The following is a 15,222-nucleotide window of genomic DNA, read 5'->3' on the forward strand; positions in this document are numbered from 1 at the left end:
ATGAATAGGTTGTAATCAAGCCCTGTGGTAGCCGGGTAATGACCATTCATTTGAATCAGGTGTGTTGGAGCAGGGAATCATCAGAAACATGCAGGACAGCGGCCATCGTGGGCCGGGATTATAAACTATTCATAGCCTGTATTTATTTAAATATTTATCACCCCATCTTTTTAAATAACAATAAATTGTGGGAAATGTATTTTTGCTTTGTTCATCCAAACTAATCTCAAACATGAACTAGGTTTAACATAAGTGTCAGATTCAATACAAAAAAGAGACAAGAGAATTGATTTCAAGACAAAGAGGGTTTATTGGATAATTGGTTCACTTGATCATTGGTTTTGTACAGATTAAAGGTATACTGCCCCACCCCAGTACCAACAAGGGCTGCTTTACACTGAATACTGTGATTGCGTTCTCGTCCACCCCAGGAATTAAATAAAAACATTTGTTGCCTGTTAGCATGCAAGTTATGCAGCCTAAACTGTATCTAAGGTTCGATACAAAGTTTGTTGGAATTTATTAGGATCCAAGGCAATTAGTGACATTGTCAAAGAGGCAAGGTTGTATGTTTCAATTCATTTAATTAATACAAAGTAACTAATTCTGTTTCAAAAAGATAGTGTATACAATGTTCCCTCTGTTACGACTTGCATGTGTAAATTCAAACCAACCACACAGGTAACATGGCTTCTTATGATAGCAGATCAATAATGATGTGTGTGAAGCATTCACATAGGCATCAAGTCTCAACATTTGTCATCCCCACACTAGTATTTGAATTATAAATAAGTAATTTTCAATAGCGTTAAACAATCCTGTTATACTGAAAATACCGGAGAAAGAATCTCAGGAATCAGAATTAAACTCATGGCTGTGTTCCTGGACATAGGCACTGATCAAACAAGAGATGTGATAAACATTGGACGCTATCAGTGAACTAAAACACACCCACTGTAAGTAGAACCAACTGACGTTTAGTCTGTCGTGTCAGTGTACATTTAAAGGGGTTTTAGAGGTCACTCTCTCCGTAGAGTGCGGTGGAGAAGGCAGTGTAGTCTAGCGCCCCTGGTGGACCTCCCTGGCCAGGGTAAGGGGGCATCCTCATGATGCAATACTCTGCCTGGTCTGGGGGCAGTTCCCTCCGTAGCTCCTCCACCAGGATGAAAGGCTGGGAGACAAACACCAGGGGGCAGTATGGCACAAACACAGCACTTTTAGCAAAGGTTGTTTGAAGTTAGAACATGATATATATATTTTTGTAAAAACCTTAAGTTAGAACAATGAATTAGTTACTAAACCCAGATGGACGTTAACATGTTCTCACAATTTCAGATTATTTTCTCAGGAACATCTTCCTACACACACACACACACACACACCTTATCGGCGGCCAAGATCCTAAAAGAAGCCACCACTTGTTCTGCCGTGTCGGTGTCAGCTGTTTCTCGGGTCATGAAATCAATGAAGGACTGGAAAGAAACCATCCCAGTGGCACTGGGGTCCACCATCATCATGATCCTGGCAAACTCCACCTCACCCTGACACAGAGACACACAGAGGGAGGGTCACAGGCCGAGGCAGTGCATCGTGTTAGCTGTGTCTTTCAACCTCACCACTTGTGAGATAGTAGACACCTCTTCTGTGAGGTGTCTACTAACACACAGTGGAACACACAGTGTAGTTCTCTAATGCCTTTTTTTCCAAAATAGTATGGCTATACACCTACAATGCCTCGACTTGAGCTGCTGCTATGTAGTTACATGTTTTTTACGTGTTTTTTTCCGATAATACAATAATTTGAAAGCAGACAGTGTATTCATTGGTGTGAAACATCTCTCAGTGATCACAGTGAAACCCTACCAAGTCGTAACCCATGGAGATCAGACAGGCCCTAAAGTCATCGGTGTCCATCGCACCGTGCTTCTTCTACAGGTGGTGTCCAGTCAGGGGTCAGGAGGGTGGGTGGAGGAGAGAGGCAGGGTCCAGGAGGGTGGGTGGAGGAAAGAGGCAGGGTCCAGGAGCAGGAGACGGGTGGGAAAGCAGCAGAGAAGAGGAGCACAGACCCAACCTCAAACATCGAACACACACAAACACAGTTGGATAGCGACGACAAAAGATGGGGAGAGAGAAAGGAGATTCACTTTAGGATTCGTTCTTATAAAGCAAGTGCTTCAGCTAAGACCCACTTGGTCTTTCTAACAAGGGTTAACACAAAAAAAGGCTACTTTGCTGAGGAAAGGCGGGGTGATTAGGTCAGAAGAGGAGGAGGTGAGTAGGCCAGGAGAGGATAAAGAACTCTGTGTGAGTACCTGCTTGTCATTGCACACACTGCCAAGGCTGATGAGGCAAGCCTTGAACTCTTCACGACCAAGCTTGCCCATGTTCTCCTGAGTCCGTGTTAGAGAGCCGGGTTAGAAACACTGACATGTGTACCGAGGGTCCAATTCATATCTTGCCGTTTTCTAGCATGGAAGTCTAACCCTACGTACTAAAGCACCCCAGTGTGCTAGTGAGCTACTATAGCAGTTTATAGCCACGTGATGGTAGATTTTACCCCTCTTTCCTTATGCAGCTTCTGGATGGAAAATTAGAAAGTTAGTTTTTGTTAGTGATATTGCATCAATCAACTGACCAAAGGTTCAGTTAAAGGTTTCGAGTTTTACATTTGTTAAACTCAAAACTACTTGTCAGCCACTGGTTCGTTTGTACGGTTTGAGTACAGTTGACTGTAGCGGGGGGGGGGGGGGGGGGGGGGGGTTAGGATGTTTGCGAAGCAGCAAGTTTCCTTTAGAAACGGACTGCGAGGGCGGGGCACTGTACCCGGTCAAAGTGGTTGAAGGACGAGCGGAACTCGTGCATCTGCTGCTGGCTGATGCCCTTGGCGTCGCGGGTCAGGATCTGGCTCTCGATCTCGTTGATGGTGCGAGCGATGGTGGTGAGGAGCAGCTCCCAGCCCACACGAATGTGCTGCGAACAAAGGTAGTTACACTCACACAGAGGACGAATGAACAACTCATAAAAAATGATATTCATTTCACAGGTAAACGTTTTCCCCTTTGTTTTGGAACTCGTTTTATTCTAGTTTTTAATGATTCTAATTGTATTCGTTCCTCTTTTCTCCGTGCAAGGTCTTACCTCCATGGTGTAGTTGGTGTGCTTGTTGTCAAACACCAGAGACTCCTGAATGAGCTGGTGGTCTCCCTCTAGCTTATCGATGTTGGGTTTGTAGGCGACAATAATGTGCTCGCACTGCTTCAGCTGTGTCATCTGGTCCTCCAGAGTCCCGCCTATCTCCAGAGCGCAACGGCCAATCTCCTGTCAGAAACACAACGTTCTGGAGGTGAACTTCCTGATTGCCCTTTACCGAAATACGATTCAAGGTTTGTTTCAGCAGATAATCCCTGCCATGAATGTTAGTAAATGATTTAGAGGCTGTAAACCAACCCAAGATGTGTTAAAAAAGGAGTTGTGTGTGTGAGAAGGACAAGGCTATCTGCCTGCTCTAGCTGACCTCCATCCTTGTCTGGATCCATGGTCCAATCAGGTTTGCTTGGGCAGCAAACTGCCGTCTGAGCCTTTCGTCAGAATGCTGCCGTGCCAGTTCCTCCTGGAGGGATCCATCTCTCTGAGGAACCAGCTTCTTCACCTGCTCACACCAACACAAGCAAAAGCAACAAACACAGAGTCAGATGGCTGAGCGGTTAGGAAATTAGGGCTATTAATCAGAAAGTTGGCGGTTCGTGCCAAATTAAGTTGTGTCCTTGGGCAAGGCACTTCACCCTACTTGCCTCGGGGGAATGTCCCTGTACTTACTGTAAATCGCTCTGGATAAGAGCGTCTGCTAAATGTAAACACAAAATGAGAAAGATGCTTTCTTTTGCATGGGTGTGTGAGGGTGTGTGTGTGTGTGTGTGTGTGTGGTGTGGGTGCCAGGGAGATGCAGCTGTACCTTATCCCACTTGATAAGAAGCTCCTCAGTGGTGATGATGCTGTAGGGGTTGTGGATGTCAGCCTTGATGCCGTAGCTCTGGGAAATCTTCTGCACTTCGTTGTGGATCCCAACGATAGCCTGTCTCTCTCCCTCTGCTTCGGGGAGAGTGGCCTTGAACTGCTCATGAGCTGCAATCAGACTCTGCAGGAACAGGTTGGAACGAAAGTGAATGGGAGGATAGGAGAGGGAGAGGAGGAGAGGGAGAGGAGGAGAGGGAGAGGGGGAGAGGGAGAGGGGGAGAGGGAGGATAGGAGAGGGAGAGGGGGAGAGGGAGGGACAGAAATGCAGATAAGGAACAGAATCAACACAAGGATCGTACGTTTTACCGTTTCAATGATGTTACTTCACTGTAACCCCCCACCCCCTCAAATCTGAGCATTTTTTAAAGTACATTCTGATTTTTCTACAATCTGTTAATTAATTCAATGAAGTATTTTTCAAGGCGTTTTTGTGGATTTGAGTAATACCCTTAAAGTTTCGAAAAAGATGACTATATATTCCCAAAAATACATCTTTAGATTTGATCCTCCTAGCACTGTGCGTGTGCAGGACTGTACATGTACCTGGACCTCCTCAATCGTGTGCACAATGAACATGTCCCGCAGGTCCTCCATGGCTCCTTCCATCCAGTTGTTGAAGGGAGCAGACCTCTTGGCAAACTCCAGGAACAGCTGATCAATCGTCTCCAACAGTTTCTCGGTCCTCTGGAAACCAGGACAGAGGAAACGGCACCCTGTTCAACCACCATGCCTCGTCGCCCTGTTTGCACTACTAATCCCAGGATGCATCACATTGACATGACGTGATGTAGTTCGGCATGGTCTTTATGGATTAGCCCCCCCCCCCCCCCTCTCCCTCATCAGGCAAGGGCAAGGCCCGACACCAGCCCTTGTCAGTCACCTTAATCCCAGGCCCTGCTCAGGGGCCCTCACACATGTGGGTCTGGAGAGGACAACAGGGACCCAAGAGGCTCAAAGGAAGTGGTCAGTGGGCTTCCATCCAGACTGATGCTGGACAGAACCAGCCATATCATCTACTATAACTCTACAATACCTCCCTAGCTGATTCCCTTCTCCAAGGTCAGAATTCATATTAGAAACCCAATTTTTTGTTTCCTGTTTCAGTTGTGTCTTAGTCATAAGTGCTTGGAACTGTAGGGACTGGGGTTGCAAATTAGCCCATTGGCTAGAAAAATGTTATGCAACACATCTACACATATTGTTATGGCTTTGACTGTGATAATTGTGTATGTAATAATGTGCGCTGCATTGTCCCTGACAAACTAATAAATAAAACGCTCAGTTTGGATCTGAATTATATTTACAAATTGACTTGGCAAAATTGAAAAGATGGTGCACCGGCAGTTTTAAATATTTAGAACTGGATCTCGCCGATCCAACATGAATCCCATCTAAGCAGGCAGTCTGATCACAGCAAGAAACAAGATGGCCTCCTCTAGGATGGCCTCACCTCCAGGACTTCTCTCCTCTTCTGGGTCAGGGTGCCCAGCTGGTCCCACAGGTCACAGATGCTCTGGCAGCGCTGGTTGACTGCAGCCACATCGTGATAGTCTAGCTCACTGCACGCAGACATTCATAGAGAGGATTATATTCAATATCTGCTGACATGTCCAACTTTAGGAGCAGTTATCTTTAGAAATACCTATCAGAAAGGACGGTTTTAAGACCCAAGTCTTGATATTGCTTATAGGACAAACTATTGACATTTGACATCTAATGTGTCAGTTTCTGAGAGAAACCCCTAAAGTATCTGACTAATGGTTGGGCAAACACTAAAGTTAACCCACCTTACGAAGAGGTAGATGGTGCCCAAAGGTAGAATACTTTCGACAAATATTCAGAACAATCCTTGAGATGATTTCAAATTCAAAGTATTGTATTTAAAAGAGGCCATCGTACTTGAGTTCCTGGGCGATGGCAGCAATCTGCTCTACCCTATCCTGGTGGGCCGCCAGGTCACTCTCAAAGGCCTCGTGTTTCCGTAGCAACGCTCGCACCTCTGTCAGAGTGGCTGTCTCAAAGTCCTTCTGAGACAGTATCAGGTCCTTTCCTGGGGTGTAAGCACACAGACACGCACACAGACATGCACAGACATGCACAGATATTGTAATGGGGAGAGAGCGTGAGACGTATAATAGAGAGAGTCTACTAAATGCTGTACGACAGATAATCCAACATTAGAGTACTGGTTAATCCCCATTGTCAAGAGGATTTAGGGGATCTCATCAATTATGTTCTTACATCCCAAACTTGTTTAAACATAGCAGGAAGCACAGACAGACAGACAGACAAACACAGTCAGACAGACACAATCAGACAGACAGACAGACAGAGACCGACAGACAGACACAAACACAGACACAGTCAGACAGACACAGTCAGACAGACGGACACAGACACAGTCAGACAGACAGACACAGACACAGTAAGACAGACACAGTCAGACAGACAGACACAGTCAGACAGACAGAAAGACAGACACAGTCAGACAGACAGACAGACAGACAGACAGACAGACAGAGACACAATCCAACAGACACACACAGACAGACAGACGGACACAGACACACAGAAACAGTCAGACAGACAGACAGACACAGTCAGACAGACAGACAGACAGACAGACACAGTCAGACAGACACAGTCAGACAGACAGACAGACAGACAGAGTCAGACAGACAGACAGACAGACAGACACAGTCAGACAGACAGACAGACAGACAGAGACACAATCAGACAGACACAGACACACAGAAACAGTCAGACAGACAGACAGACACAGACACAGTCAGACAGACAGACACAGTCAGACAGACACAGACAGACAGAGAGACAGACAGAAAGACAGACACAGTCAAACACAGACAGACAGAAAGACAGACACAGTCAGACAGACAGACAGACACAGTCAGACAGACAGACACAGTCAGACAGACAGACAGACACAGTCAGACAGACAGACACAGTCAGACAGACAGACAGACACAGTCAGACAGACAGACACAGACACAGTCAGACAGACAGACACAGACAGACAGACAGACAGACACAGTCAGACAGACAGACACAGTCAGACAGACAGACAGACACAGTCAGACAGACAGACAGACAGACACAGTCAGACAGACAGACAGACACAGTCAGACAGACTGAAAGACAGACACAGTCAGTCAGACAGACACAGTAAGACAGACACAGACAGACACAGTCAGACAGACACAGACAGACAGACACAGTCAGACAGAGCTCAGACTGACCACTGGCCCAGGTCTCATGGGTGGTGGCTTTCTGGCGAAACTTCTCCGCCAGGTGGTCGAGTCTCTGCAGCCTGCGGATCTCAGTGAGAAGCCACTCCTCATAGCCTTTCTCTGCCCCTTCCAGACCCTGCCACGCACTAGCAATGTCCTGCAAACACACAGTCAACACCCACACATCTCACTCCGCACAGGAACAGACTATGTGTCATTTATGTAAACTTATTTGGCAATAAACCGGATTCTGATCCAAGTCATTTATTGAATTACACTTGAAAACACCACTTCATAGCAACGAACATATGAACCGACAGAAATATATAAACAGATGTCTTGTCTTTTCAGTGTGTTCTGCCCTGAGTGATGAGTCTAACACTTACAGACACCATCTTGCCTTCGGAGGGCATGAAGGCGGGCCTGTTGCTGATGCGCAGCTTGGTCTGCAGGGTGTTGAAGTTGATCTCCAGCTGACACTTCTCCTGCACCTTGGGGGGCTTGTGCATGCGGCGGTAGTCCCGGAAGTCCTCCAGCTTCCGCTGCATCTCCACCATGGTCTTCTCCGAGGTCCGGTTCTCCAGCCAGGGCGTGGTCCGTCGGATCCACTCCAGGAGCTACAGGACAGGACCACTTTGAAACGCTGGATGGACAGACTGACTGAGCCACTGGCTGAGTGTTTGGAAGTGAGATGAAGAGGTGTTATTTTGCTTTGGTTGTTTTTATTTCCAAAATATGACTTATGTAGGTAGTCAGGTGGCAGAGCGGTTAGGGAATAGGGCTAGTAATCAGAAGGTTGCTAGTTCAATTCCCGGCTGTGCCAAATGACGTTGTGTCCTTGGGCAAGGCACTTCGCCCTACTTGCCTACGGGGAATGTCCCTGTACCTGTTACTGCAAGTCGCTCTGGATAAGAGCGTCTCCCAAATGACTAAATGTAAATCAATGTCTGTCTTTCAAATTGTAAAATAACACCACTCCTGGAATGCCAAAAAAATTGCATGGCGAGAACTATCTGTTTATATGGTAGAATTTGCTATTATTCAGTACCTCACTGGCCAGTCTCTCATACTCTTCCATCATTTTCTCATTCTCCTGGTTGACACCCAGCACCTTACAGATCCTGTTAGCAGCCGTCTCTGCCTGCGGAGAAAGGGAGAGAAAATAGAAGAAAAGAAAAGAGAGGCGAGGGTAAAGGATAGAGGGTAGAGTCATATTATTATCATCACGCAAAAACAAAAGCACTTTATTTTAAGCCTTTTAAAATATATGATTCACTTCAAAAAAAGACACAAGTTCACCAGATTGCTGGTGCAAACTGTATACCTGCTCGGCCCCAGCAAAAGCATGGTAGAAGCAGGAAACATAGGTCATGATAGCTCTCTCATCGGGTTTAGGGGTGTTGATGATGTCTACAGGAGGGAGAGGGAGGAGGATAACAGGAAGTTTGGAGGGCAGGAACATGTACCACTGGAGACGAGGGAGCACAATACTGGGAGAGAGCATGGAGTAGAAATACAGAAAGATCTAACACGCCTCAGTCACCTTAGGATGTAGCACGTCTAAGAATCTTCACTGAAAGGGCTATACTAAACTTAGAGGTGGTGGGGTATCGGTAAAGAAGGAATCAACCCCTGGGACTAAAACGGACAGGTTTCAGAGCAGGGCACATTTTGGAGGGCAGGCATGGACTAGGGCTACAGCAGCCTCACCTTCTGAGCACCTGCAAAGGTGTGATAGTAACTTGACACATAAGTCATGACAGTCCTGTCGTCAGGCCTGGTTGTGCCCATTATGTCTGTGTGGAGGGGAGACCATGTAGTGAGCTTAGCATCCATCCTGCAGTCGCCTCTTTTCATTCATCTCAATTCCACCTTCACTGGAATGGAACTGTCCGCTGACCCCTCCTGAACAGCCGTTTCGATGACATTCAACGGCGGAGAAAAGCTGTATGCCTGTGATTTGAGCGGCCGTGGTGTCTTGTGCAAACGTTACCTTCGGCGTCCAGCATTTTGGGAATGTCCAGGTGTTTCTCTGCGATGTCGAAAGCCAGGTTCAGGTTACCCATAGGATCGTCCTGAGAATGGAGACAAAGCTCGTTACAGATCCAGGGGACGGGGAGTACATATGACACCCCCCTCAAAGTCAGTTGGTGAATCTGAATAGACTGAGCCATAAACAACACGCTGAGAACTGTGACATGTGTAAACCATGAAGGTTTATTCCTTTTATACACAGTGATTAACAGGATTAACTGAAGGGACAGTAACCCAGTTTAGTTAGAGGGGCAGGGTGAATTGGAGTGCTTACTGGGAGGGGTGAGGGATGGGGGGGGGGGGTAATGCTGCTGGTGTTGTTCCTTTCTGTCTGATTCCCTGTTCTCCTTTCACCAAATGTGGGGTGGGGCGGTGGGGTGGTGGGGTGCAGGGGGAGGCTGCTACAGGGCAGAAGCAGCTGCAGAGATACCAGAGGGCCTGGGCGCTGTTCCCCCCCACACACACACTGGGCCGTTTCATCAGGCTTACGGTTAAGGCTTACTGGGCCCACTCACCTGGAGCCAGCCCCAACAGCTGACAAGGTCTGTCTGGGATCAGTGGGTGTAGGTGTGTGTGTGTGTGTGTGTGTGTGTGCCTGTCAGTCAGTCATGACATGTCCATCTGTCTGTCTGCCACTCAGCTGTCCTTTGTTATCCTTATTTGGCGTAATAGCCCTTTAACTAGGACAGATTCACAAATATGACATTGTCCCTATATTCCCAACCAGGATTGATCTGATGGTTCTATAAAGAGCATCCATGCCATGGTGTGTCTGTCAGTCACAGCTGAGGTAAAGCCTTGGCTGTCCTGACAGGCTCACATTTCCACAGCTATTCAGGGACAACACTGAGTTGCTGCAGTCTCGTAGAGTTCGACTGGGTTCGACGTAGAGTGCTGTTTCCCTCCTAACTACCAGTAAAGTTTACACAAATAACATCTGGTATTTCTAATCTACTACACTGAGTCTACCCAGTCTTTCTAACATCTCACACAGAATCCCACACTACGTCTGGAAACGTTTACCTACTACACACTGAGTTGAGATCTCTACAACAACACACTAGACAACTACCACAGAGAATAACGGTCCAAACTCGGTGCTGCTCCTGAAATACCTTCAGGCTGTGGTAGTTGATCAGCTCAGGCCTGTACTTATGGATCAGAGCACAGAAGGCTAACCCATTCTTCCAGCTTGGATCACAACATCAACAACAACAGGAAAGGAAAGACAGCAGATAATGAAGTGAAGAGGTGAACACAAAACATCAGTAAGGGACAAGGGGTGAATGAAAACACACACTAAGGTCAATCAAATCTCATTCAACTTGACAGTGTGTCAGTAGTCACTGCAAACCGATTCCATTTGTATTTAACGTTTCCGTTAAAAACACTTTTGGAATAACGGTGTTGTTTTGTTTCACTGTTTCAACAGGCTTAATTGTTGGGAGTGAATGATCCCTGTTAGTACAGTTTGGGGTTGTGCTGGACACCTTGTTGAGCTTAGCGTAGTCGATGAGGTCGGGTCTGTGTCTGTGAATCAGAGCACAGAAGGCCAGGCCATCCTTCCAGCTTCACCAGCCAATGAGCAGAGAGAGTCAGAGGTCAGGGTTCAAAAGGACGCCACAGGACTCAATACAACCCTCTCCCGGCGTTCACTGCATCAAGGTCATTCGCATTGAAACTTTTGCATGACGTTTTGTTGTCACACGTCTATAAGTGGTTTACTCAATGAGTACAGAAAAAAAAAAAAAAGATTTCAAAAGTTCTCACCTGATATGGAAGTTCTGGACATTGACGTTCCTGTAGGGGGCGGTCTTTCTCTGGCACCACAGAAGAAGGCCTTCTTTAGCCGAGGTTTCTGGGAAGCAGATCCTCTGATACATCAAGTACTATTTTACGACTGTTATTAGTGTAATGAAGGTCATGTGAAAATGGAGGCACGGCCTCTGGCGGGCTCGTATCCTATCACAGGTACCTTCCACAGAGATATCCTGAATGGCGAAACGGAGGATGATGGTCCAGATCATTCCCAGAGTCATTTTAATGTTCCCGTCCGTAATCTCTACACAAGACAAACAGCTAAATGCTGTTACATTCCACTAGCTCTTCCGTAAGATAATGTTACTAATACTTCTGACTACATTCATGAGAGGAGGATATTTGTTTAGTTCTTATTGAGGCTTTGGTTATCACAGCAATTTTCTGAACAGTATAAAACGATTCTCTCACCCTCAGCTCCGATGGAGACAAGCTTGACTCCTTTGCTTGTGATGAAGTCCAAGGCTTTGTTGACATTGGCTATCTTGTGAAAACGCATCTTCCCTCTGTCAGGCTTGGGTAACCTCTCCCCTGCAGAAAGAGAAGACAAGAAATAAAACAGGATCGAGCAAATGACGTCTTCGGGCATGTGCTGCTGCTCCTTTGAAATCCTGCTGATGACATCACCCATCTGGGGAAATCAAAGTATAGACTAGTAATCGTGAGACAGTATATTGCAGAGATGTAAATTACCTGAAATAACTTCCAAGAGCAGCATGAGTTTAAGGCCATTTCTAAAGTCTTCCTCGATGTTCTCAATCTGTGTTCCTGCTTTCCTCAGGTGGGAGTTGCACCAGGCTGTGAAGGTCTAGGCGAGAAAGGGCTACAATCAACTCATAAAGAACATGAACATTTCATGCCCTGGGATAAGGAGAGGTTGTGAATCTGGGAAGGATGGAATAGGGGGAGGGACAATCAGACAATAGTTTTCCTGGTTTTCTGCACAACTCTAAAACAATAAAAAACACACTTCAGAAGCATGTGTAAAATGTATTCTACTGTGCCACATACACTAGGAGACACTCATCCTTACATCCCAGCTGTAAATAAACTGTAGGGAGACAGCTTAGCAGGTCGTCGCTGAAGACCGTAAATTGTATTGACTCTGGCCACTATGACAAGTGTCACATATTCAGATTAACCCATTTGCTGGGGGTCAATTAACCCCTCGCTCTCCACCTCAATCTTCACTTCTTCTCAAAATTGGACACTTAATTGCCTACTGTACATGGCAGTCTGTCAACCCTCACAGCATACAGGCCCGGCTATCATTACTGGAACTTTGAATGTGTTATACTGTAATACGAGTTCATCCTTAGTACTGTATCCCTTTGTTTGAATTTAGACAGGATCACGCACTCCTGCTATGTTTATATTTAAGTCACTCAATAGCTTACAGAGCCTGAAAGCGATCAGCACAGTGCAGATGAAAGCTCCAAGCAGACCCCAGAGCACATTCCAGAAGATATAAGAGGTTAAATTTAGACTGCTCTGGTGGTCATCACGATAACAGACAGCGCTTGAAAAAAAATTCAAGTCAATATCAAGATGACCAAAAATGTCACATGTTCAGTACACATTCTTCTCTGGATGCTTCTTGTAAATTGACTGCATTCGAGTCGTTTTATATGTCACATTCAGAACATCTCTGGTATTACAACCAGACCAAGCTGAAAGTGAGTTGTTCCAAAAAAGCTGAATGGAATCAGTCAGTCAGTCTGTCTCCATCTTCGCTGTAAACATTCGTAAATACAGTATCACCACTAGTTTTGGGTTCGGTGCTATACTGTATACAGGCTTGTGTGCTTCAGTCAAATTGATGACAGTGCAACGATAGAAGGGGCCGCTAGGGGCCTGGGTTCGAATCCGACTGAGGCCATTTCCTGCTCATCTCTCGGCCCTCTCTGTCCCTGCTTTCCTGTCTCCCAACTGTCCAGTCAAGAAAGAAAAGCTGTGAAAAGCCCAAAAGAAATATATGTATGCATCTTTAGAAAGGGCCACACAGGTGATCCTGAGACATGCAAGGACGTTAACTTCTTCCTGTCTTCTCAGAAGGCTGGAGGGCTGATGCCATGGTGTGCACCATGGGAACAGACTAAGATGGAAATATCACAGGCTTCGGAAACAAAGGCCACATTCCACACCACAGAAGAAAGCGGATGGCGTGATGACATTGAACTTCTGTCCTCTCGTTAAAAAACGTGGTGGGCCCTCCGGACCCGACCCGGCCGACCTCTCTAACCCCCCCCCTGCGCCACCCCTCTCTTGGCTCCAACACCCCCTGACGATCACAGCTAAATATACCCAGTGTCAGTCCAGACAGGACCACCCGGGCCTGTCGTTTAAGAGGCTGGTTCTTCTGGGTCTGTGGAGAAGCCTGTATAAGGTGCATGGTGGGTTGAAAATCACAGTGCAGATATCGAAAGAATACAGGGAGACTTTCACGGAGTCAGAGGAATGTGTGGTTCTGAGTCTATGGAGAAGCCTGTATGTGCCAAATGATGTTGTGTCCTTGGGCAAGGCACTTCCCCCTACTTGCCTCGGGGGGAATGTCCCTGTACTTATTGTAAAACGCTCTGGATAAGAGCATCTGCTAAATGACTAAATGTAAATGTATGAGGTGCAGGGCTATTCGAAAATCACAGACCAGATATCAACATTGTACACGGAGACTTTGACAAAGTCACGTTATGACTTTCACCAAGTCACGTTGTGTCAGTCAACGTTACACGTGGTCCATACATCCGGTGGGTGTCAGAGCCCACATGGTAGGAGTGTTCCACTGAAGAAGCAGATGATGTCGGCTGTGTGGGTGGAGCTGCCAGGTACCGCATGATTACAGCTGTATTCCTCCGTGGCTCTGAATGGGTAAGAGGATTGAAGCTATACGTGCAATGATTAGGTAAAGCTATTATAGGGATTTCCTTAAGTCGCCAGAAAGGCAACCGAGAAGGCTTCAACGGGAAACAAATCCCACGTGACTGTGTGGTAATTACATGCGCTGCATGGGTACACATTTACAGTATGTGATCTCTCCCTCTATATTAATTTGAGTGACTTTAAAAGTGGTATTACCCACATTAAATATACTTGGGGAAATAACTCAATTTAATGGACTTGGACATTCAAGTGTCTTGATAATTCAGTATAGGACCAGTATAACTATATACAGCCACTGTATGCAGTGTATTTTGTGTGGTTTCTATAAACAAAAGAATTCCACACCAAGGGCACAGGATTAACCCACTATAATGCCTTTTGGTCGTGAGGTTAAAATTAGATATAGCATCCATTCTAATCCCAAGGACGTCATCATGTGTTAGTAGCATCTGTTGACAGTTTGCATTCCACGCCTATCAGTGGAATGGCAACAGTCTCGAGAGCTGCTTCATTGAGCTATTGTTAGCTGGTACCCACCGCATCCGTCCGTCAATATCCCCCTCAACCGGAGCCAAGACAGAGCCCTGCTCCGGCGGCACGAAACACCAGGAACTACAAATTAAGTTTGTGATATAGAACTCAACGAAAATAACGGTTAATTCAATTAATTCATTACGCAATACTAGGTAGGCTACAGAAATAGGTGTAGCCTACCTACAATGTCACCTTGTATGAATTGCGCCGGCTCAACCGAAATTCCTGCGCGTAAAAAATGAACAGCAGCAGGCACAAGATTTTCTAGACTCACTTTTCTTTGTTGTTTTTCCCACGCAGGGTCCAACAGCAGGTCCCGATCCCACTCGTCCTCCTGCGGCATATAGTCCTCCTCGCTGTATCCGTTATCATATTGAACCGTCGTTTCCACTTGGGTCATCATTGTTGCGCGTCTGTGCCGTTTCCCAAACTAGAAGAGTATTATACTGCAGTATCCTGATGTTCACTGACTGACAATGAGGATTAAAGTCTTGACCTTGGCTGGATACTTCCACGATTTGTGTCTCCCACCTCTTTCTCTCTGGCTTGCCCTTGTTCTCTCGATCCGAGAGCCGACTGGACTCTTGCCTCAGAGGGACAAGAGCTGATAGCAATTAGTACTGAAGAGTCACGTGACAGTCTGGCACCCCCAAGGAACCAACTGTTCACACAACTTTACAGTACACGCAAGCAA

General features: G+C 46.3%; 1 protein-coding gene across 4 annotated transcripts; it reads right to left on the bottom strand.

Moving 5' to 3' along the window:
• Positions 1-290: 290 nt before the first annotated feature.
• On the bottom strand, positions 291-15,104 carry actn2b (actinin, alpha 2b). Of its 4 annotated transcripts, XM_084709615.1 has the most exons (22): positions 14,803-15,104; positions 11,808-11,922; positions 11,526-11,645; positions 11,272-11,358; positions 11,067-11,154; positions 10,787-10,865; positions 9,256-9,337; positions 8,973-9,058; positions 8,311-8,403; positions 7,649-7,879; positions 7,272-7,419; positions 5,914-6,064; positions 5,465-5,573; positions 4,558-4,698; positions 3,953-4,135; positions 3,515-3,649; positions 3,139-3,318; positions 2,824-2,970; positions 2,313-2,390; positions 1,864-1,929; positions 1,383-1,541; positions 291-1,171 (listed from the first exon to the last, which is right to left on the bottom strand). In XM_084709615.1, the coding sequence occupies exons 1-22, from the start codon at positions 14,929-14,931 to the stop codon at positions 1,013-1,015; spliced, it is 2,766 nt and encodes a 921-aa protein (XP_084565741.1). In that variant the 5' UTR covers positions 14,932-15,104; the 3' UTR covers positions 291-1,012. The 4 variants fall into 4 exon arrangements, with proteins under 4 accessions (XP_084565741.1, XP_084565738.1, XP_084565740.1 ...); XM_084709612.1 differs by lacking the exons at positions 2,313-2,390; positions 8,973-9,058 and adding an exon at positions 8,587-8,672; XM_084709614.1 differs by lacking the exon at positions 2,313-2,390.
• Positions 15,105-15,222: the final 118 nt, after the last annotated feature.

The sequence above is a fragment of the Hypomesus nipponensis genome, chromosome 11 (assembly GCF_054491055.1).
Source record: "Hypomesus nipponensis isolate SF chromosome 11, ASM5449105v1, whole genome shotgun sequence".
NCBI classification, from domain to species: Eukaryota; Metazoa; Chordata; class Actinopteri; order Osmeriformes; family Osmeridae; genus Hypomesus; species Hypomesus nipponensis.

Coding starts and splice junctions, on each gene's coding strand:
- actn2b (XM_084709615.1), bottom strand. CDS start 14,931: ATGATGACCCAAGTGGAAACGACGGTTCAATATGATAACGGATACAGC. Junction 11,155..11,271: donor TCAGGATATCTCTGTGGAAG/GTACCTGTGATA, acceptor TCTGCTTCCCAG/AAACCTCGGCTAAAGAAGGC. Junction 7,880..8,310: donor ATGAGAGACTGGCCAGTGAG/GTACTGAATAAT, acceptor CCTGTCCTGTAG/CTCCTGGAGTGGATCCGACG.